The 21,171-nt window shown below is 46.9% G+C and overlaps 2 protein-coding genes and 1 long non-coding RNA gene across 5 annotated transcripts in view; 1 reads left to right on the top strand and 2 right to left on the bottom strand.

Moving 5' to 3' along the window:
- Nucleotides 1–39: 39 nt before the first annotated feature.
- Nucleotides 40–5,176, bottom strand: LOC116222804. Its single transcript, XR_004164790.2, has 2 exons — nucleotides 2,930–5,176; nucleotides 40–2,835 (listed from the first exon to the last, which is right to left on the bottom strand). It is a non-coding gene; the product is annotated as an uncharacterized LOC116222804 (long non-coding RNA).
- setd1ba (SET domain containing 1B, histone lysine methyltransferase a) lies at nucleotides 3,374–20,610 on the top strand. 3 transcript variants are annotated; one of them, XM_031577587.2, is made up of 19 exons: nucleotides 3,374–3,464; nucleotides 3,904–4,019; nucleotides 6,172–6,326; nucleotides 6,711–6,809; nucleotides 7,284–7,554; nucleotides 8,598–8,719; nucleotides 10,082–11,146; nucleotides 13,168–13,950; nucleotides 14,910–15,089; nucleotides 15,315–15,408; nucleotides 15,592–15,806; nucleotides 16,010–16,094; nucleotides 16,282–16,716; nucleotides 17,104–18,543; nucleotides 18,756–18,931; nucleotides 19,260–19,385; nucleotides 19,675–19,794; nucleotides 19,963–20,100; nucleotides 20,242–20,610. In XM_031577587.2, the coding sequence occupies exons 3-19, from the start codon at nucleotides 6,186–6,188 to the stop codon at nucleotides 20,413–20,415; spliced, it is 5,664 nt and encodes a 1,887-aa protein (XP_031433447.1). In that variant the 5' UTR covers nucleotides 3,374–3,464; nucleotides 3,904–4,019; nucleotides 6,172–6,185; the 3' UTR covers nucleotides 20,416–20,610. The 3 variants fall into 3 exon arrangements, with proteins under 3 accessions (XP_031433447.1, XP_031433446.1, XP_031433444.1); XM_031577586.2 differs by lacking the exon at nucleotides 3,374–3,464 and adding an exon at nucleotides 3,731–3,824; XM_031577584.2 differs by lacking the exons at nucleotides 3,374–3,464; nucleotides 3,904–4,019 and adding an exon at nucleotides 5,659–6,011.
- dgcr2 (DiGeorge syndrome critical region gene 2) overlaps nucleotides 19,413–21,171 on the bottom strand; it is a 25,191-nt gene continuing 23,432 nt past the window's right edge. Inside the window, exon 12 of the mRNA XM_031577588.2 lies at nucleotides 19,413–19,437. The gene's annotated coding sequence lies outside the window, so the exon portion shown is untranslated. The remainder of the gene's footprint in view (nucleotides 19,438–21,171) is intronic.

The raw sequence follows: 21,171 nt of genomic DNA, 5'->3' as shown, positions 1-21,171 counted from the left end.
CCTTACAGTGAAGAGGAAGTCAACACACAGAATCAAATATTTTCTTAATATTTTATATTTATTAAGACATACCATCAGGCTTCACAGAGAAAAAGAAACACTGAATCGATAACCCACCCTACAAACACCGTCTTCATGCAAAACAGCGTGTTTAATCCATCAGTTACAAAATAAATAATTTCCATTAAAAAGACAGATGATACAACTTTTGTCTGCTGCCTCTGGCTCTTAACACCAAGCCAAAAATCGAACGAAAACGAAACAAAACTGGACTATGCAATATATGAAATGTCATTATTTTATCCTTGCTAAGACATGACCCATTTTCTTCATGATCCATTCAAGCTTTCAATGCCATCTAGAGGAGTCATTTTGCAAGATCAACTAACAGCGGAAAGGTATTTCCCCCCTGCGTCACTACAGGTCAAGATTAACAAGTAATAATGTTGAATGTGTAATAATAAAATAATTAAACCAACAAAACAATCCGGTGTGTAATTCGACGTGGCATATTTGAGGATCCTTAATGTAGGCTATGTTAAGGGTTTTACCTTTGACCAGTTCCAATCAGCAGTTCTAGTCTTTTCTATAGTGAATATGCACCATATAATTTCACTGTGACAATTTTGCTATAAAAAAATGTTCATTATGATCAGAGCATCTTATACTTTAGACTACTAACAACTTCGACCATCATAGCTAAGAATTCATCGCTAAGTCCCTAATGACCTGCCAATGATCAAAAGAATGCTGTTGCGCAGAACAAATTAACTGGTGACACTCTTAAAACGGTCGCGTGCCTGCTAAAGAGAGAAACTACAGCGCAGCAGGCATTACCTACAGTTTGCATGCCATTGTGTAGCAGATACATAGATGTGTATGTAAGTTGTTCACGATTACAATTACCTTAAACTGCATTTCAATCCGTAAAGCCTACCTTCTGCTGACGTTCTCAAGTGGCTTAAATATAAATAGATTTCATACAAATGCCAGTCCAGGATCTTACTTGAACCATGCTGAGATCTACAACAAAAGCAAAATAATTTCCCAGACAGCCCATGTACATTTACTGTGCCCCTGTGGTCGTTGTCAAATTATTTAGATGTAAAAATGGATCTATCCTCAGTATTCCATCTACACCAACGGAGACTAAAATGGCCGCTGTCCGCCTTGCTGTGGCTGAATGGTAACAGGGCCTTAATCGCCAGCAGCAAACCACTCACACATCTTGCCCAAGTGAACCTCGGTTTGACAAGAAGGACGACGCAAAAAAAACAATTAAACAAAACCAATACAACTTTAGAAAAAACGTGCAGAACTACTTCTGCAAAAATGTTTCTCTCAATCTTTCAATTATGCCTGTCACTAGTGCAAATAGCCTGCTACTCTCCCTGTGTTGTATACATCGACAACCTACAAATCATATAACATAATAATCAACAGGCTGTTCTAAAAACCCAACGACGTGTCGTTTTATAATACAGACTATGTGACACATCAATGTCGTTTTCAATTAACCGAGATAAATCCTGGTAATATCCCTGAATCTGTAAATAAAGGACATTCTTAGGACACAACCTATTTCGCAATCACTCAATTTTTTTTGACTATTCCATCCAAATTAAATGGCATTGTGCTCTAGTTTCAGCGGTATATCTTTACAATGATGCTTTAATTCTAAGGAACCATTTGAATGCAAGTTATTTTCCTGCACTGTATAGCAATCAAAACCCTACGATACGTAATATTAATGGAGCGTAAATAAAAGTGGTTGTATAAAAAAATACTGTAAGTTTATTATGTAAGGGGATTCAGCTATTTACTCACGATTACCGACTCAAAAGGTTGTGACTTAACACTGCAGCAATTCAATCTTGTTTCTTGACCAGACAGATCCAGTTTCCTTTTTCCTGACTGCATGCCTATGGCACAGGGCTTTTCCTGATCGACTCGCGCAGCATGTTTGCCTGCTCTACTACAGAAAAATAAGACAAAAAATACGGCATGGCCGTCAACGATTCCAACCCCCTTCTGATGGATGAGTTAAAAGCTATTCCGGTCAAATATGCCGCCTGAGCTATAAGACAAACTCGCTCATACTGTAGATCACTAGACTACAACTTCACTCAAGCGGCCTTACGACCCGCTTCAAAAGCAGAGGGAGGCAGAGACGAGTCCCTGTGCTGCATGGAGTGGGTGGAAAATGAGGAAAAGGCAGGTAAACGTGTCTGTGTGGTACTGGCACAGGTCTTAACCCAACAACACGTACACCTTCTGTTGGGTACCATAATTACAATATGACACGTTTCTAACTTTCCTTTGTGATAGTCATTGCAGTACGGTTTTGGACCATGACCTTTTGTCCCATGCAGTCGGCTAATATTCACTGGCAGCTATTATGCACCCAGGTCTGCACTGAAAAATGCAACAATGAATAAATGATGATTCTGATCATTATGGCCTTTGTGAAATACCCTTACCCTTGCTTAAGCTGTAGAGCTGAGAAACCAAGGTCAGTTTAGCAAATGTTTCACATATTTACTGCAGGCAGCACTGAACACACCGGCCCTCCCTAATCACAATGAATGAGTTCTGTTGAGCGCAAAAGAAAAAGACAAACAAGCAGCTGGTATGAACACAACGCTGTTCACAACACACTGTCTAGCTGTCTAGTAACAGTAACCAAGGGAGATCACCTGAGAGCTGTTTTACGTAACCCCCTCATGCACAAGTCTCATCCATCTGCCTCCTTTTTCCTACAAAATGGATTTTCTTGCTTGTCAGATAACAATCTTCTGTAAATGGCGAAAGCCTTGAATTACTGCACCGAATCATCTTGAAGGGAAAAGGAGAAAACACATGAGAAGCCCGAATCCCTTTGTGTTAGCTGATTGAAATGCTGCACTGTGTTCGAAATTGTTTTCCCGACCTTATATGGCTACGTGGGTGCAGTCGTCTCCAACGCATGGCACGCAGCCAGCCCCAGCTCACTACCGCTCGCCAGAATGATTTTAGATCAGCCAGCCCCCCACAACTAGCATATGCAAGAGGATTCAGCCAGCCTTGCTATGATTTCTTCTCCTGTAACGTTTTTTTTATATTACACACGAAGCCATCTCCGTCTTCATTGACTTCTGCTCTGAGTGAAAAAAGTCTGGACATAGGGGGTGAATCAGCTCTTGTTTGCGAACGTCTAATACCTCGCCCAGCAATGGCGCAGCACCATTTCCGAGCACATAATGATCTCCTTTGTGTGTGTGCGTGCGTGCGTGTGTGTAAAGAAGCCATTTTGAAACGAGAGCAGCAGAGAAGCCATTTAACGACAGTTCATATCAAAGGTCGTTTTGGACATAGGGCGACAGAGACATTTCTAGAAGATGAACTTTTACCCCTCAGTTATTTAAAATTATTTATTTACATAAACTACTCGTTCCCCACGAGGATTACAGTTATTTTAATTGCCTGTAAGTTTGAAAAACGGTGCTTTACTTCCTAATTACTTTTATATTTTCCAGACTGATTTGTAATGTGCTTTTAAAAGCAAGGTAACCTAAAATAACTAAAATAGTTAAGCCACATATGGATTTGAACCTCACATAAATGATGCTTTAGTTTAACCTTTAAAAACTAAAATAGTCAGTTGGGGAATCCATAAACTGTTACCTTAGATATGTAAAGATTCCCGTGCCAGATGCTGAACAGTTTTCCTTCTTCTAAATGAAGAGCGTTCGCATTTTACGGCTGTCCTGTCTCCAGGAAGAGGGAGATGGTTTGCATATTGTTCACTGAAACTGCTTGAAGATACTCAGCATTCTAACTCGTTGGTCAGTGAGATCTTACGTACTTTAAATAACAAATGAATTCAAGAAATAGTTAAACAGCGCTTGTTTTCTTTCTTTTTAGGAGTTGCATCCCCCACCCCTTCATAAAATGTTATAGAGGATCCGAAGATGGCAATGAAAACGTTCCTTTTCCTTCTGCGTGTAGGCCTGATGAATATATTTCATCAAAATGTTAAGGTAAATATTTTATCAGAGTTTTTTTTTAATGTACAATTTTATGTTAGAGTGTCATGTGCACCCTTAACAAAAACAACTAAGCAGAAAGAAAGATGTTGTTATGAAGCAGGAGTTCTTAAAAGAGAAAATGCCCTTGGTTCAAGGTCACCCAGCTTTACTTACATGCGATTAGAGGAAATGTCTCTGGAAGAAAAAGATACATGTCAAGATTTATTACAAAATGAATACATTTCTTTAAAACATATTTCATCAGGTTCAAGGATACCATATGCAGCTGTTATAATATAACCTGACAGGTGTGAAATGTGACTGGCAACAAATGTAGTTATGTGAAAAACATTGAAAGGGGGTTAAGGGAAGGCTATCTACAACCACATTAACCAGTCACACCAGTGATTCAGCATTTTCTGCCAGGGCCAATTGTTTCCTCCTGGCCTGCTGAAATAGGAGAAGCAATATCGCTAAGCCCTAAATGGATATTTTTAAACAAATGCATGCAACTGACTAGGACATTTGAAATGCCAGCCATTCTAATGTATCCCATCATATCAAATTATGATTTTCTAGCATAGCCTACCACATAAGACTGGCACTTTCACAATACACATTTAATGTAGCTTTCTATATTTGAAAAGTAATCACTAAAAACAACTTACTTAGCTATACTCTTACTTGGCCATGTACTGCACAATACCTTTCAAAACATTTACTGTGTTTTATACACCAATGCAAATGTAACAACAAAAAAAAACCAAACAGTTTATTCACTACAAGTCTCTTAAGAGAGAAAAATTTTGCTATAGGGGTGTGCCATGACCTAGTTAGGACAAAAAAATGGATTCCAGGAAGAGAGAAAAAAGCTTTTAAAAATGTCAAAGGGATAACATCCAACCATTTTCTTCCATCTTCTCAGATCCTGCAAACAGAAACATTGTAATATATTATGTAGTCCAACAAGAGATGATGAAATGAAGTATAAGATCCCCTTTAGGAACAAAGGAAACCCATTTTGGCCATTGAGTTCCACTGCAGGAAAGATGGCTGCCTGAGCGCTCAGCCCCCTCTCGGCTCTCTGGTAGGGAAGTCGTCGACTGTGCTTCTAATAGCAGGAGCTAAAATGGTGCTTCAATCTGATTGGTCAGAGCTGGTAGTGCTGTTAACCAGCCAATTGCCCAAGCACCGCAAAATATCAAACTATTCAAAATTACTTTGCCTTTTCAAAAACGCGTAATTTAAAAATAGTTGGAGAATGTGACAAATGACTAAGATATACCAGTCTACATAAATTTAAAACAAAAATGTTGTGGTATATCTGAGAAACTCTGGCCCTTCAGACATTTTGTATTCAGGCAATAACCACCACCAGGATTCATCTATGCCTGTTTGAGACGGTTTAAAGAATCCCATGAACATTACTCCAAATCAAACGTTATTGAAACTAGGTCAGATTCTGCTAAATTATTGTTCTCAGCAATGTCACGGCGCATTTCAATTCAGTCCTTCTACGCTCCTTTATCGGTTGCTTCCAATGTCCATCTTGTAAGCTATTTGGTGTTAGCGTAAATCCACGCGGCAGATTCAGCGCGTTTTTGAAAGCCTTGTTTATTCATACAAAGTCGCCATAATATTGAATTTAGAGATTCATTTAAGAAATAATTGTACCGTAAATTATTTGATATTGAGTTATTTTAGAATGTGTTTGCCATCGAAGCTTAAATAAGACCAAGTCAAAGGAACTTCGTAACGAATGTGCTGGAGCAGAGTAAGGCTGGTGAAGCTCTATAGTGGTGTATTGTGGGAGAGACAGAAACCCCAGACTAGAGGCACACAATATGTGTTGGCTCGCAAAAAGGAGGCAGTATCCTTTAAATCATGTAATGTAAGCAGTGAGAGGTTAAATATCTCGCCGTTTGGTACTGAAATATTCGATCGGACACATCATGTCCAGACTCGGGGATATAAATGAAGATCACGGTAGAAGGCAGAGTTCAAGTAAGCTTGGTCTTTTTTTCTTCCTCTGTAATGTCTGTTTCGGTAACTGGGATCCGCGTCTAACCCCCATTTCCCTCATTGTGCGATATGTATGCAGAAACATATGTGTTATGTCGATATAACATCGTCTGTTGACTTTTCTCTTGACAATCTCTCACAGGTTTGGCGAACGGCATGGAGAAAAACCATCCCGTTTGCAGTTCGGGGGAGAAACGAAGTCCCCATTGGAGAAGTTACAAGTTGATTATTGACCCAGCGTTAAAAAAGGGATCGCACAAACTGTACCGCTATGATGGACAGCATTTTAACATCACTGTGAGTAAAGTTAAAAGTGCATTGTGAGCATTGATGAGTATTGGATGCAATTGATACATTTGTAGCAGACTGTACTGTATCGCTGCATGATACAATGTAGCATACACAGTAAACACGCTTGCTCTCTTCGTCACAGCACCTGACACAGCACATCAAAGTGTCATTGTTGGCCTCCACTCTTAACAATGTCAGGACATTTAATAAAATAGTTTACAAATGCTGCATGATTTCTTCGCTTTAGAGCAAAGTCGAAGAATATTAGATGCACTCTGAAATGCTGTGACCAACGCGCATGCCGCCACTATCTGTTTGGACTACCGGGGGTCTGTCAAACCAGACTTTCTATGGGTGAGACTGACTCATTGCTTTCTGACATTTCTCCAGGACTCCGGGATGCCACCCGTGGACATGGTCAGGGATCCGAGAATCGGTCGCCTCTGGACCAAGTACAAGGAGACCGATCTCCCGGTTCCACAATTTAAGGTTGTCACACCCCCTCATTGATCATTGCATAGGCTATGTACTAGGGGTCTGTCAGTTCATAAGTCGTGAATGTGTGCAGGGTGCAGTTACATTTTTAGCTTAGCCATTTATTTGTCAAAGCATAGTCTGCATATATATTTAAACGGGTGTTGAGTAGGCTATCGACATTAATAATTGTACAATAGTGTATCGCGTGTTTATTTGTATCCATGCCACACGTTTCAAAACTTCTAATTAGATATATTACTACGTCTATTTACACTTACTACTGAGTCTATATGTAGTATAGGTCTACGTTCATTTTTTGCACTCCCAACTTCTTAGACCGCTTTTATTCTAATCCAATATCAGTAAAAGGCGAGGCTATCATAGTTTATTGTTCGATCCCTTTTTGTGATCTTAAAGTAAATGACGTTTATGTATTCGTGTGTATTAGAAATAATCGTAATTAGAGATGCTGTCTTTCCTCTTCAGATTGATGATAGCTACATTGGCCCTGTGCCTCCAAAGGAGGTGACATTCGCCAGGCTGAACGACAATATACGGGAGGGTTTTCTGAAAGACATGTGCAAGAAATTTGGAGACATTGAAGAAGTGGAAATATTGTACAATCCCAAGAACAAGAAACACTTGGGGGTCGCTAAAGTGGTGTTTGAAAATGTGAAATCCGCGAAGGATGCGGTGCAGAATCTCCATAACACATCTGTGATGGGCAACATGATCCACGTGGAGCTAGACCCAAAAGGTAAACTGTTTATCGACATTAACTGTGTGTTTTTTTTCTTTGCCGTAAGAGGAATTCAAACGTCTCCGTGACACTGTTTACCTGAATAGTCGAGGACTGCTATTTTCGCTGTTGCTGTAATCTTGAAGGGATTGTCTATGGCATGTGCTTTAATTTACATGGGTTGCTTAGTAACCAGAGTAATTGCATCCCCTTATCAATGTGTTTCTTTTAACTGAATATAGTAGCCTTTATAGCATTTATTAAGATTGTCTTGTTCAAAAACATAATACATTTGAAATGCAGGTTTTAAGTTTACATTGAATATAATTTATTCAGATTCACGTTGACAGCCTAGCCTACATTTTATCTTGTCTATCCAGAAAGTTAAAAAGCAGCATTGACCATAAGCAAATTGGAACATTGTCACTGTTGTTGTGCCATCGTCTACTTTGAGTGTATTTCAGTTAGCTTGTATGTTAAAGCAATTCTCCGTTTGATGAACGGAAAACCGCTTTATCATGGCTTTGGCTTGCTTGAATGGAATCGTATTTACAACCCCAACGCGCTTTCTCCTCTCTCTTAAAGAGACAGCGACAACACATCAACTGTCGTGCGCATGATGACTGGTCTGTCTGAAGATGCAACAAAAATGTTGTAACAATGTGATTTGAGGCGCGAGTGAATCGTGAAATCCAATTGATTAGTGTAACTTTTACATCACATACATATCTCCACACGGCCAAGTTGTGGATTGTTTTTGTTGCCGATTTAGAAGTAGGCTATTTTGTGTGATTGCAGTTCCTTTTGTGACCATTCTACTCATCTCCATCCAGTTTGTGCAAATGTTACTGAATGACATTCTTGTTCATTATTGTTATTATTATTAGTAGTAGCAGCAGCAGCAGTAGTTGTTGTTGATGATGTAGTAAGTAGAAGTTTTGCCAGATGTCTCTGAAAGAACAATTTCACTTCTGCACTCCATAGTCCTCAATGAAATGCAGTGTTGTCCTTTGCAGTTGGCTGCCCCCTGTAAACCTTTGGTATTTCCCATACCTGTCCAGGTGAGAATCGCCTGCGGTATTTCCAGCTCCTGATCAATGGCACTTACACTCCTCGAACTCTTCCGGTGGGGGGCGTGGAGTCCCGTGGGGTGTCCCCCCACACAATTGCCGAGGCACTGCTGGTAAGCTCCACAGGAACGTCACTGCAGGGGGTCAGAGATGGGTCACTAGGTGATGATGCTGCTGCCGCCTTAGCATAGGGCCTGTTTGAGGTCATGTTTGGTTACAAGACATAAAAATTACAGGCAGTAGTTTTGTGTGATGCAAGTGTGTGATCAGCTGAAAGATGTATATGAGGCTTGTGATTGGTAAAAAAAAAGTGTAGGCAAACTGTTTTTTCCCATTGTAAGTCCAATGTAATAATTGCCTCTACAAAAATAGTGCTGTGAATGCCAAATGTTTTCTCAGTATATACTGGTTATTTATGCTTTTATTTGTTTTTTAGTTACATATTTCTTCTTTGATTGTAACAACAGAAACTCCTATGTACTTCAATTCATTTTGTAGTTTTTTTTCTTAGCCACTGCCAAGTGTAATTGCTCTGTCTGGACATTGAGCTGCTAGTCCAGATTTCCGTTTTAGTTTAGTTCATCAAAATATGCAAACAGGTTATATTGTTGACTGAATCACAGTGTGTTGTCAGACCGGTGTCCTTATCACAGTAGTGTCTTTGCCCTGAGTTTGTCTCTGACCTGAGTGTAACAGAGAGGCTGTGTAGGTGGGTGTATTGTAGTGGGTAATTACGCTGGCTGGACAGTGTGTAAGTGAGTGAGCCAGTGAGCCCCTTTGCCAAAAGAAAGCTGAAGCCCTTATCTGTAATCCAGTTTATCAGTGCAGCAGGTGGTAAAATGGGGCCCCGACTGGAATGTGGCTCCGTGGGACTCCACTGTTGCCAGTGGACACAGAATGACTAGTTGTCGCAACCTGCACTTTGCCCCTGCCGACAGCTGAGCTAACATGTGGCCCTGCACTGGACCAAAGCTGGAAGCCTTTTGGGCAACCCCCCTCAATCATAGTCTTGTCCTGGGGGGGATTCCAAGTATGTAGTTTAGTGACAAACCTGGCTAAGATAACTCGGAATAAGTGGTAAACCTACTAATAGAAGAGCCCAAAGGCTTAATTTTCCTAGCAAAACAAAGCCTTAAGGTTCTTCTATTAGGAGGTTTACCGCTTTCTCTGAGTTAATTTACCCAGGTTTGTCACTAAACAACATGCTTGGAATCCTCCCCTTGGCACATAAAGTGTGTTTGTTTAGACCTGGTCCAGGTTAACATGATGCATAATTTCTTATGCTGTGGAGTTCAGTCTTTTCCCTTGTAGAGGTAAAGATGTTAATGTCAGGCTGTGTTTTCCTTCAGTGAGGGGATATTGGTGTGAGTTGTTTTTACTCTTGAGGTGCAAAGTTGTCAGCATGTCAAAGTTGTCAGCATTGTCAGGTCAAATCTCATCACTTACATTTTGTCTGTGTGTGTGTGTGCGCGCAGGAGCCCATCAGGAGGCTGTCTGAAGGCAGTTCGTCAGTGGTGGGCGGAACATCCACTCCGGGCACAGCCACACCCCTCTCCCAGGACACGGCCTACTTCAGCCAGAGGCAGGAGACGCCACAGTCCCAGGGCACGCCCCACACGCCCCGTCCGTCGGGTACGCCCTTCTCTCAGGACTCTTCCTACTCCAGCCGTCAGGCTACGCCCACCTACCAGCCCGGTCGCCTGGACAGCTCAGGGGGCTTCAAGTCTCGCCGGCATGAGCCTAAGTTCCAGGACGCCTACAACCGGCGCACCGAACGCCACTACGTGCACCGGAACGAGCCGCTCACTTTCAAGCCACAGCAGCCGCCTCCCCCAGAGCCGCCGGCCCCCTCCTTCTCTCACACCCCTCCCCCCCCAGTCAGTGCTGGCTACAAGTCGGGCTTCTCCCCGTACCAGGCGCCGATGCCCCCCACATACCCCCACCTACCTCCCGCCGAGCCACCGTACCCCCAGCCCGTACAGCGGGAGGGGGACTACAGGCGGCCCCCGCTGCCCTCCACGCCTGACTTCGCCACGGCCCGGGACAAACCAGAGACCCCGCCGATGCCAGAACCCCCACCGGTTCCGGTGGTCGGGCCTACAACGCCCCCGGCCCGCACGCCATCGCCCTGCCCCTCTCCCGGCACGCCCCCCCAGCAGTCGGAGCGGCACAGTCTGGACTCGCGCATTGAAATGCTGCTGAAGGAGAAGCGCACCAAGCTCCCCTTCCTGAGCGATCGCGCCGGTGACTCGGACACCGAGGTGCGCATGGAGGGCAGCCCTATCTCCTCCTCCTCCTCGCAACTGTCGCCCATCCCACCCTCGCAGCCCGCCCAGCGGCCCTCGCGACCCTCCAGCACTGGCCTGGAGGATATCAGCCCCACGCCCCTGCCTGACTCTGATGACGAGGAGCCCGTCCCAGGCACCGCCGCCCTGTTGCAGAACTCCAGGGCCAGCCCGCCCACCAGCTCCTTGACTAAGGGCATCTCTGCAGGGGACCCGATAGACCGGCATTACACGCCCCCAGACAAAACGGACATGGTGAGAACCACGCTTCTTTACCTGGGCATTATGGTCCCTTCCTTGTCAGGTAGTTGATCAGAGATGCTTAGAGAGGTATACTATCGCCTCAGGACACAGGAGAATAGGTGTGTGTCTTGACTTTTGGGTCATTATTTCAGATCATGCAAGGACTACCTGTGATGTCAGGAGTTCTTAACACAGTCACAAGCACTCTCCACAGCACTAGTACTAGATTTAATTACTATTCAGTTTGTAAGATTGTAAAAACAAATCATTTAAAGGAGCTAGCCGCTTCTGTTGGTTTATCTCCGTATCCGTGTGTCATAGGACTGTCTGTAACTGAGACATGAAGTTTGTAGGCTGAGAGCATGTCATCCAGATACTCCCTTAAGTCTGGTGGGCCTGAGGACCCAGGGGGAGCCGGCAGCACAGGAAGTCAGAGCACTTGGTGGCGGTGAAAGTGGGCCTCTACTCTGCCTACCCTGACTTATACGGCTCTCTCTTAACTCCTCTCACACAAAAGGAAACGCTGCATTCTGCTCCGATAGAGAGAAAACACTAACAGCTCTCTGTGTGTGTAATATCAGTACGATTAGGTGGAATGTTGACGTTACGCGTCATACATTGATTTTATCATGTTCCTTTATCTGATTACAAGAAAGCAGCATACGCTGACGCTTAAAGCTGTGAAAACACACAATCGGTAATAACTGCTGCTTGGATACACTGCTGGTTAATTTAATAATGAGTCATTTAATAATGGGTGTAGAAGTAGGGCGTTTATTTTTCTGGTTTTAGGTTAATTTCTACAATGGTTAAACATAGTCTAACTGTCATATTAAAGGCAATTCTTTGCCTTTTCTTCAGTTGTTTTCACATTTTGTTTACAGTGACTCTGCATCTATACATATGTCTTCCCTTTACAGCTTTTTAGACTTTCTAGATCTCTCTGAATATAGTAGATATCAATAGGAATGAGATATAAAATACTAAGACTATTTGTATGATGGACTAGGTAATCACAAACATGAAACCTGCTTGTTGAAGCCTCTGGGTGTTTTTTTGTGTTGTTGGTATTGAGTTGAAAAGAGGCTTTGTCGGGCTTGTCTTTTGTGAGAGTAAATGGACCTTGAGCCGGGCTTCATTTACACAGTCAACAGTGAACGTGGAGAGGCAGGCCCTGAGGGGTTGGGCCCGCTGTGAGGCGCACAGCACAGCACAGCACAGCACAGCACAGCACAGCACAGCACAGCACAGCACAGCACAGCACAGCACAGCACAGCACAGCACAGCACAGCACAGCACAGCACAGCACAGCACAGCACAGCACAGCACAGCACAGCACAGCACAGCACTTTCACTTCCTCTTCCTCCTGCTGCCGCCCTGTGATGTAAGGCACTAGCCTGCACATTACGGCCTTACTTCCTGCTGCTGCCAGGCTGGACACGCAGAAGTGTTCAGGGGCAGTGTTTTTTTTACCCAACATGTTATTACCTCATTAACTGTCAGCTTGAGCTCAGAGTTTTTGTTGAGTGCACACACACACACAATTTTTTTTACGTTTCCAGTCAGCAACTGAGCGAGATTGATGGAGCCCTCAGCAATGTTTATAATAACAGGGCAAATATTTCCATACAGACAGCAGCAGCAGTGTGGCCAAATGCTCTAAACAGTCATTTATAAACAAAGCAGGGAGAAGTCCCATCTGCTAACATGACTCATCCTGCTAAGTGTCAGGCCAATACTCTGCAGCATGGCAAAACCACGGTAACGTGCACACAATGACAAGTACTGTACCTTTTACATGTAGATCGTAATGGAGTTGTTTGGTAACTTAATGGGAAAAAAAATTGATTTGGAAACCTATAAAGATTTGATTGGCACTGCTATGAATACATTGGATTAAAAAAGAAAAAAAGTATTTTGTCAGGTAGAAATAGAGGAGGAAAGGGGGAACACAGACAGAAAGTGAGGGGTAGACACATGAAAAGAGAGACAGTGTGAAAGGTTAAATAAATGACTTGTCTCTTCCTCTCAGGGCAACCAATCCTCGGGTGAGGACATGGAGATCTCTGATGACGAGATGCCTGGCACACCGCAGTCTGGCGATAAGGCCATCGTGATCAACTCCTCGTTGTCCCCCATGCACCAGTCCATCTCCATCCCCCCGCCCGGCTACCCCCCTCTGCCCCCTCCCCAGACGGGCTTCGCTCTGCCACCCCCTCCCCTGCCCCCCCACTCCTCCGTGTCTGGGCCCCTGTCACACTTACCTGGCCCCCCGGGGGTGCACCCCGCCATGCTGCATCCGCTGCACCCCTACCCGCCGGGCATGATGCCAATGATGCCAGTGGACCTGGTGAGTTGCCTGCCGCAGTGGGGCAGCGTGAGCATGTCTTTCCAGATGCAGACACAGATGCTGAGCCGTATGGCCCAGAGCCAGAGCCACTTCCCTTACCCCCACTACATGAGTGGCACGGGGGCCACCGCTGCTGCTGCTGCTGCTGTCGCCGCTGCTGCTGGGACCATGGCCTTTGGGGGGCCCTATGCACCCCTATCCATTGCCAGCACTCCCTCTGGGAGTGTGAGCCATGAGCAGCCCTGGCCCTTCACTAGCATGCCCAAATTCAACCCGGCCGTGCCTCCACCGGGGTATGAGGCCAAGAAGGAGGACCCGCACAAAGCCACCGTGGATGGGGTGCTCATGGTGATCGTCAAGGAGCTGAAGGCCATCATGAAAAGGGACCTGAACCGCAAGATGGTGGAGGTGGTGGCCTTCAGGGCTTTTGATGAGTGGTGGGAGAGGAAGGAGCGCTCAGCTAAGGTGAGTTCGCCCTCTACTGGCAGGAATTATTAATGCAGAAGCCTAAAGGGATTTATGAAGTATTACATTGGACAAGTGGAGAATGTTAAATGCTTTGAAATACTTATTTGTTTGGATTATTTTGTTATTGGCTAATTTTGGAATTATGGAAATCACTGATATTTGATTATGCGTATTCATAGTTTTCCATTCAACTACTACAGTGTAGCACTCTGTTATGAATATGCTGTGTCTGTTACCAGGTTACGCTACACTTGCGTTCGAAAAAATGCTACTTTTGAATATTTTGGTCTGGAATAGAATCTTGACTCATTCTTGGCAAAAGAGTATGCGGAGGCTGCATTTCATATCTGTCTAATATGGATGAAAACTGTGACAATCTGGTAAAGTTAGGCGATAAAAGTGTTCTTCATGACTAGTTAATTAGGATTTAGCCAAAGTATTTGATCCCCGACATTTAAATTCTGCGGGTCAAGTAACCAGTTTTCGTCACGTTAGCCGTCAAACTAATTTGACCTGAAATATTTTTTTGCCCTCAGGGGCGGTTTGAGCAACAACAGTTTTAAATGACTGATAGCTAATGGCACAGCTCAGTTAATTTCACTATTAGCTAGGCAAAATCGCTCAGGATAAAACTAAAATTAGTAAGCAAGCGTCCGTTTCTAAATTGGCTTTTATCATTAGTTATTATTATTTTTATGTTTTTGCGTTAGCAAATGCTAAACCGGTTTAGCTGAAAGCACACGTTCTCAACTTAAGCACCAAGCTAGTTGCCTGGACTTGTACATCGCTCTCAATTTTCATCCCAGTCAGGAACTTTAGTTAATGCTGCTAGCAATATCCATGACTCAGCATTGTTGACTTTTGCAACCTTGACACCATATAAACAATTAGAAGATCAACACGTTTTTTCCTGGTCTGCATTAATAACCATAACGTCCTCCTCTTATAATTCCCAGGCCTCTCTGACGCCGGTGAAGGCAGGCGAGGGTAAGGAGGAGGAGAAAGAGAAGCCGAAGCCCAAAGAGACTATAGCTTCCAGCTTATTGGAGAACTGGAACAAGGGCGAGGGCCTGGGCTACGAGGGCATGGGGTTGGGTATCAGTCTGCGTGGTGCCATCCGACTGCCCTCCTTCAAGGTAGGACACTACTTCATCAGGTGGTGGTGGAAACATAGCTTTAGGTCTCAGCATTTGTTCTTCAGTCACATGACTCACCACTGGGAAGGCTTTCATTCATTTGGCAAATGTCATTGTTCCACCACTTAACAGGTTGTTCAATAACCCTCTGGTTGACTACAGCATGTTAATGTGTGTGAAGGGCAGGTAAAAGCTCCACTAACGCGAGCCCTCTTGTGTGTATAGGTGAAGAGGAAGGAGCCTCCTGACACTGCCTCCACTGCAGACTCTAAGAGAGTGCGGCCATCAACGCCGGTCGATGATGAGATGGAGGATGAGGGTAAGGTTATGTTTCACACGCCGCACACACGCACATACAGTCTATGTGTGGGAAACACTGAAGTGATAACTCTGTTACTTCCATCAATAAGCATCACAGCAAAGAAAGTGTTAAGCTGAGCCTCTGGTCTGGTCCAGTGTGCAGAGACGAGTTAAAATGGACTGTTAAAATGGTGTGTTTCAGAGTCTGAGCGGGACCGAGACATGGCCGACCTCCCGTTGGACGGGTCAAGACAGGACGGAGACGGGTCTACTGCCCGGCGACGTCATGCTCGGCCGCTGGACAGTGAGGGAGAGGAAGAGGAGGAGGAAGAGGAGACTTCTGGGAAGGAGGAAGAGTCTTCAGACAGAGAGGAAGAACGCGGCGAAGAGGCCTCTGAGAGGCTGTCGTCAGGAAAGGTCAGCTTGGATGTCCATGTGGACAGAGCTCCTTGTTTCTGAAGACTTTGGACAGACTTGTTTCTGTTAAAAGTTAGACGATCTCAGCGTCTTTACCACTATAGGCCTACAGAATCTAAACCCTGACTCTTGTGTTTAAGCACACCACTAATATTGAGTCTGTTCATTTGAGCTGAATAAATGTGTTTTTTTGTCCCTTTCAGGAAGTAGATGATGAGGACGAGGATGGTGAGGAGGACAGAGACTCTGACTCCAGCGACAGTGAATCCTCTGATTCATCTGATGAGGGTAAATCAAATCAATGCATCTCACCCGTATGTATCAAATGGCTCAAATGCACCTGCACACAATACTCTTTTAAACCCTTACACACTTCAAATATACTCTCAGATGTAGATTCTGAGTGTACGCTTTCATGAAACACCCATTCAGAACAGTGAAGTGAAGTCTGAAACCATGTCTTCTGTGCCTGTAGAAGCTGCCAGCTCAGCCTCGTCCAAAGCCTCATCAGACTCCTCGTCTGCCAGCGGGTCCTCGTCCGACTACGAGTCTAGCTCAGAGGAAGAGGAGGCGGAGGATGAGGCCCGGGTGAAGGAGGAGGACAACAAGGGGGAGGAGGCTCAGAGCTCTTCCACTTCATCATCTTCTTCTTCGTCCTCTGATGAGGAGGAAGAGGAGGAGGATGCGGCGGCAGCAGCGGTGGCGGCAGTGTTGGAGCCGAAGGTGCCCAGCTCCCCGCCGCGGGCGGAGCCCAGAGACGAGGCCCTGGAGCTGGCCGTGCTGGAGCAGCAGAGGCTGCGCATGGACCCAGAGGCCCAGCAGAGGGCCATCAGAGAGGCCGAGGAGGCCGTGGGCTCCCTCCGCTCCGGCATGGATGACCTGCGTCCGCCCTCGCCCAAAGGACTACCAGGTACACACACACACACACACACACACACACACACACACACACACACACACACACACACACACACACACACACACACATACACACACCATGCCCTCTCAGGGTCTTGGGAGAACCCAGTCTTCTGGGCCAGTAGGAGGAACCCAGTTACTTTAGTTACTTTTAAACAGATCCAGATCAGTTTGGGACTTCCACCCAGGTGATGAGAAGCATATGTGTGTTTTGATACTGCACTGCAGGTGGAAGTGTATCTCAGTGAGGGAACTCTATATTAGTGCATGTGTGTTAGGTGTGTTGGTGGTGTATGTGGATTGTTAATGAGCTGGCTATTAGGAGTGTGTGTGTGTGTTTGGTGTATGTGGTTTCTCAATGTGTGTGTTTTTGTACCAGATGAGGAGCCGGAGAGTGACTTGGAGGTTCCACTGCCTAAAGAGCCTATGGAGGATGAGGGGGCACTGAGGCCCCCCACACCCACTGGCTCCCTGGCTGACAGCGACCACGAGGTGCGGCCTAAGGTCCGTCCCGAGCCCGAGGAGGTGCCCCGCACCCCGGGCCGTGAGCACCCCACCCCTCTGGAATCCAACAGCAGTACCACCCCCCTGCCCTCTCTGCACCTGCCCCTCCCCCTCCCGCTGCCCCTCCACCCCACCCTGGACACACGCTCCACCTGCCCGTCCCCCCTGCCTGCCCCAGGTGTCTCCCTGGTCCTGTCCCGTCCTCGGTTGCTCACGGACGAGGACCTGCCCCGCACGCCCGGCCGTGACCCGCTGGAGCGCCCGCGCAGCCTTGGCAAGTCCCAGAGCACGGAGGGCGTGCCAGTAACGCCGGGCAGCGATGCGCCACTCACAGGCAACAGCCTGGTGCTGGGGTCGCCCCACGTGCCTGGGAGCCCCTTCACCTACCCGGCCCAGTCCCCCGTGCCGAATGCCGGCATCCCGCGCACGCCGGGTCGGGACTTGAGCTTTGGGCCGGTATTCCCCTCTGACCCATCTGCCCTCGCCGCCGGCCTTCCCCTCTTCCGCAAGACGTCAGCCACGTCGGACACCCTGGAGGAGAAGGCCGTCTTCAAGGAGCCCATCGCCTCCCTGCCCAGCCAGGCCGCCCCCTCGCCTTTCCCCGGCACTCCCCAGGATGCCGCTGCCCCCGCCCCCGGCTCCTACCCCGGACCCGCTGATGCTGCCCTCGGCGGCTTGCCCACAGACATGCCCGTACCTGTGCTGTCAGACGCCACGCCACCCAAGAGGAAGCCCGGTCGGCCCAAGTCCAAGAAGGGGCTGCAGCCGGTGCCACCCGACCAGCAGCTATCCCCCAACGAGCTCCCGGCCAACCTGACAGTGGCGTCTCTGCCCCCTGAGCCCCCCCTGCCTGGCGTCTACCCAGAGCCCGCCGCCATGGCGACCGACCTGGTGACCGACCTGCCGATCGGCGGTGTCAAAAGGGAACCGTCGTTGCTGGGGCTGGACTTCAGGGAAGAGGAGCCGCAGATGCGCACGCAGTCGCCCGGCCCGCAGACGCCCGACACACAGCCGCAGACGGTACTTTCGGACATGAAGAGCCTCTTCCTGGAGGGGCCTATGCAGAAGACGCGGCGCGCGCGGAGAGGCTGGGAGGAGCTGCTGCTGTCCATGCACTCGCCCGTCAGCTCGCCGCCCAAGCCTGCCTTCCAGCTGCGCTCCGACTTTGAGGAGATGACCATCCTGTACGACATCTGGAACGACGGCATCGACGAGGAGGACATCCGCCACCTGCAGGTCACCTACGACCGCATGCTGCAGCTGGACAACAGTGGAAACGACTGGCTCAACGACACACTCTGGGTGCACCATCCGCATATCCTTTCCCTCCCGTGTGTGTGTGTGTCTCTGTACAGTTTAGCTGTGTATCTCTGTGCATGTGTTCACCTGCACTGTATTTATAGTGTGAGTGAGTGAGTGAGTGAGTGCTATATTCCTCTCCTCTATGTTTGTGTGCACGTTGTGTGTGTGTGTGTGTGTGCACTGTTTTCCTCTCCTGTGTGTTTGTGTGCCTTGACTCCTCTGCACCCACCAACCTGAACGTGCCGGGGGTGAAGCGTAAGCGCCGGGACGACTGCATGCGTGATCATGTGACGGGATGTGCACGCAGCGAGGGCTACTATAAGATTGACAAGAAGGACAAGCTGAAGTACCTCAACAGCACACGCCTGCCGTCTGATGAACCCATGGAGGAGGAGACACAGGTGAGACACACACTCATACACAAAAGTCTGTTCAGTGTCATAAACATTTACACACACACGCAGGTACCACCTTTCTCAGCCCCTGCCCTTTGTGGGGACAAGTGTAAGTCTATAGGCATTGGCTAAATGAGTAGTGCAATCTGTTCAGCTCTTGGTAAATAGTTGTTTATTCAGAGGTATATTAATCGTAATTCTGATGTGTGTGTGCGCGGGTGCGTGTGTGTGTGTGTGCACATGTATTGTGTGTGCGTGTGTTTGTGTGTTTGTGTGTGTGTGTGTGTGTGTGTGTGTGTGTGTGTGTGTGTGTGTGCGTGTACTTCCTCCGCAGGGTGTCCACAAGCCGGCGCAGCCTCATGCCTCCACGAGGTCAGGCTCAGAGAGACGCTCAGAACAGCGCCGCCTGCAGTCCTCTTTCAGCTGCGACAGCGACCTGCTCAAGTTCAACCAGCTTAAGGTACCAACACTCACCCTTCTTTCTCTCTCTCTCTCTCTCTTTCTCTCTCTCTGCTTCATTCATGATTTGTGTGTGCCTTTCTGTAACACACGTAACTTTGAACACCAATGAAAGTGGAAATGGAGTTACCTTGACATTGCCTGATGAAAAGCTGCATTTTTCCACACAAATCACTCCACTACCCTCCCCCCCCTCCTGTAATTCTATGTTAAATAGTTGTGTGTTAAATAGTTCATGATGGGCTCTGTCACACGTGTCACATGCTCTGCCCTCCTCGTCTGTCCTCCAGTTCCGTAAGAAGAAGATCCGCTTCTGTAGGTCCGGGATCCATGACTGGGGTCTGTTTGCCATGGAGCCCATCGCTGCAGACGAGATGGTCATTGAGTACGTGGGCCAGAACATAAGACAGGTGAGCCCCTTTTGTTCAGCGGTCACACACACACACACACACACACACACACACACACTTACCAAGGCTAACACACATCTTGATGGACTAAGTATCAGGTTTTTCTGTCCTAGTATGTTTCTCTATCTCCATCTCAACCCCATCTATCTGTGTGTGTTTGCCTGGCAGGTGATTGCCGACATGCGAGAGAAGCGCTATGAGGAAGAAGGCATCGGCAGCAGCTACATGTTCCGCGTCGACCACGACACCATCATCGATGCCACCAAGTGCGGCAACTTCGCCCGCTTTATCAACCACAGCTGCAACGTAAGTGGCTGGCTCTCCCACAGATGGCCCACTGCCTTGGGGTTTCAAGCAATTCCCTGGTCAACAGCATTTAATATTAAGGAGTTAATTGTGTGTGTGTGTGTGTGTGTGTGTGTGTGTGTGTGTGTTCTCCCTCTGCAGCCCAACTGCTATGCCAAGGTGATCACGGTGGAGTCCCAGAAGAAGATTGTCATCTACTCGAAACAGCCCATCACTGTCAACGAGGAGATCACATATGACTACAAGTTCCCCATCGAAGACGTCAAAATCCCCTGTCTCTGTGGAGCCGAGAACTGCCGAGGAACCCTCAACTAGAACCATCAGCCCTTCTCATGAACCGAGAGAGGGGGTAGACCTCACGCCAAAAAAAAAAAATGGAGAAGAAGAAATGGAGGTCCGAGAGGGGGATCAGAGGCCGTTGAGGAGAACCTGGTCTATCCAGAGTACCGGATAACATGCAGCTAGGGGTCGCAAACTCTTGAAGAGAAAAACAAACAGACAAACAAAAACTAAAAAAAACTAAACACGTGATGATTGTTTACGATTCCAGGTGCTTTTTCAGCGTCTTCATACAGACATGAAACGGATGAATTTCACCCTGCCCTTCCACCCTCATGTGTAAAACACACAGCAAGCGTAGAGAGTGCCTCGAGGCCTCATCCAGACCCCATTTCTAGGGGGGGTCTCTCTGCCCCGACCCCTGCCCCTCTGGCCCAGTAAGCTCAGTTGGAGCGCTCTTTCTCTCTATCTCTCTCTCGCTCGCTCGCTCTCTCTCTCTCTCTCTCTCTCTCAATGCTCTGTGTGTCCGTCGCTCTAGTCACTGTGGAACAACCTCAAGCTGCTCGTTCTCTTACCTTTTTCACACGCACAACGTTCCCAGTGCCGGGGCCACAGAGAATTAGGGTGTGTGTGTGTGTGTGTGTGTGTTTAGAGCTTTATATTTTGGTCCTTTGCCTTTACCAGGTCATGGTGTTAAGTTTAGTGTGTTAGTGCATTAAAAGCACTGCAGGTTGTGTTCATCCCTCTGCACAAGAGACATGGCCCCTCCTGAGTCCGCTATCGGTTAGTGAG

The sequence above is a fragment of the Clupea harengus genome, chromosome 12 (genome assembly GCF_900700415.2).
Source record: "Clupea harengus chromosome 12, Ch_v2.0.2, whole genome shotgun sequence".
Lineage (NCBI taxonomy): Eukaryota > Metazoa > Chordata > Actinopteri > Clupeiformes > Clupeidae > Clupea > Clupea harengus.
The sequence above is the reverse complement of the archived record's forward strand: the minus strand, read 5'-3'. Positions and strand labels throughout refer to the sequence as shown.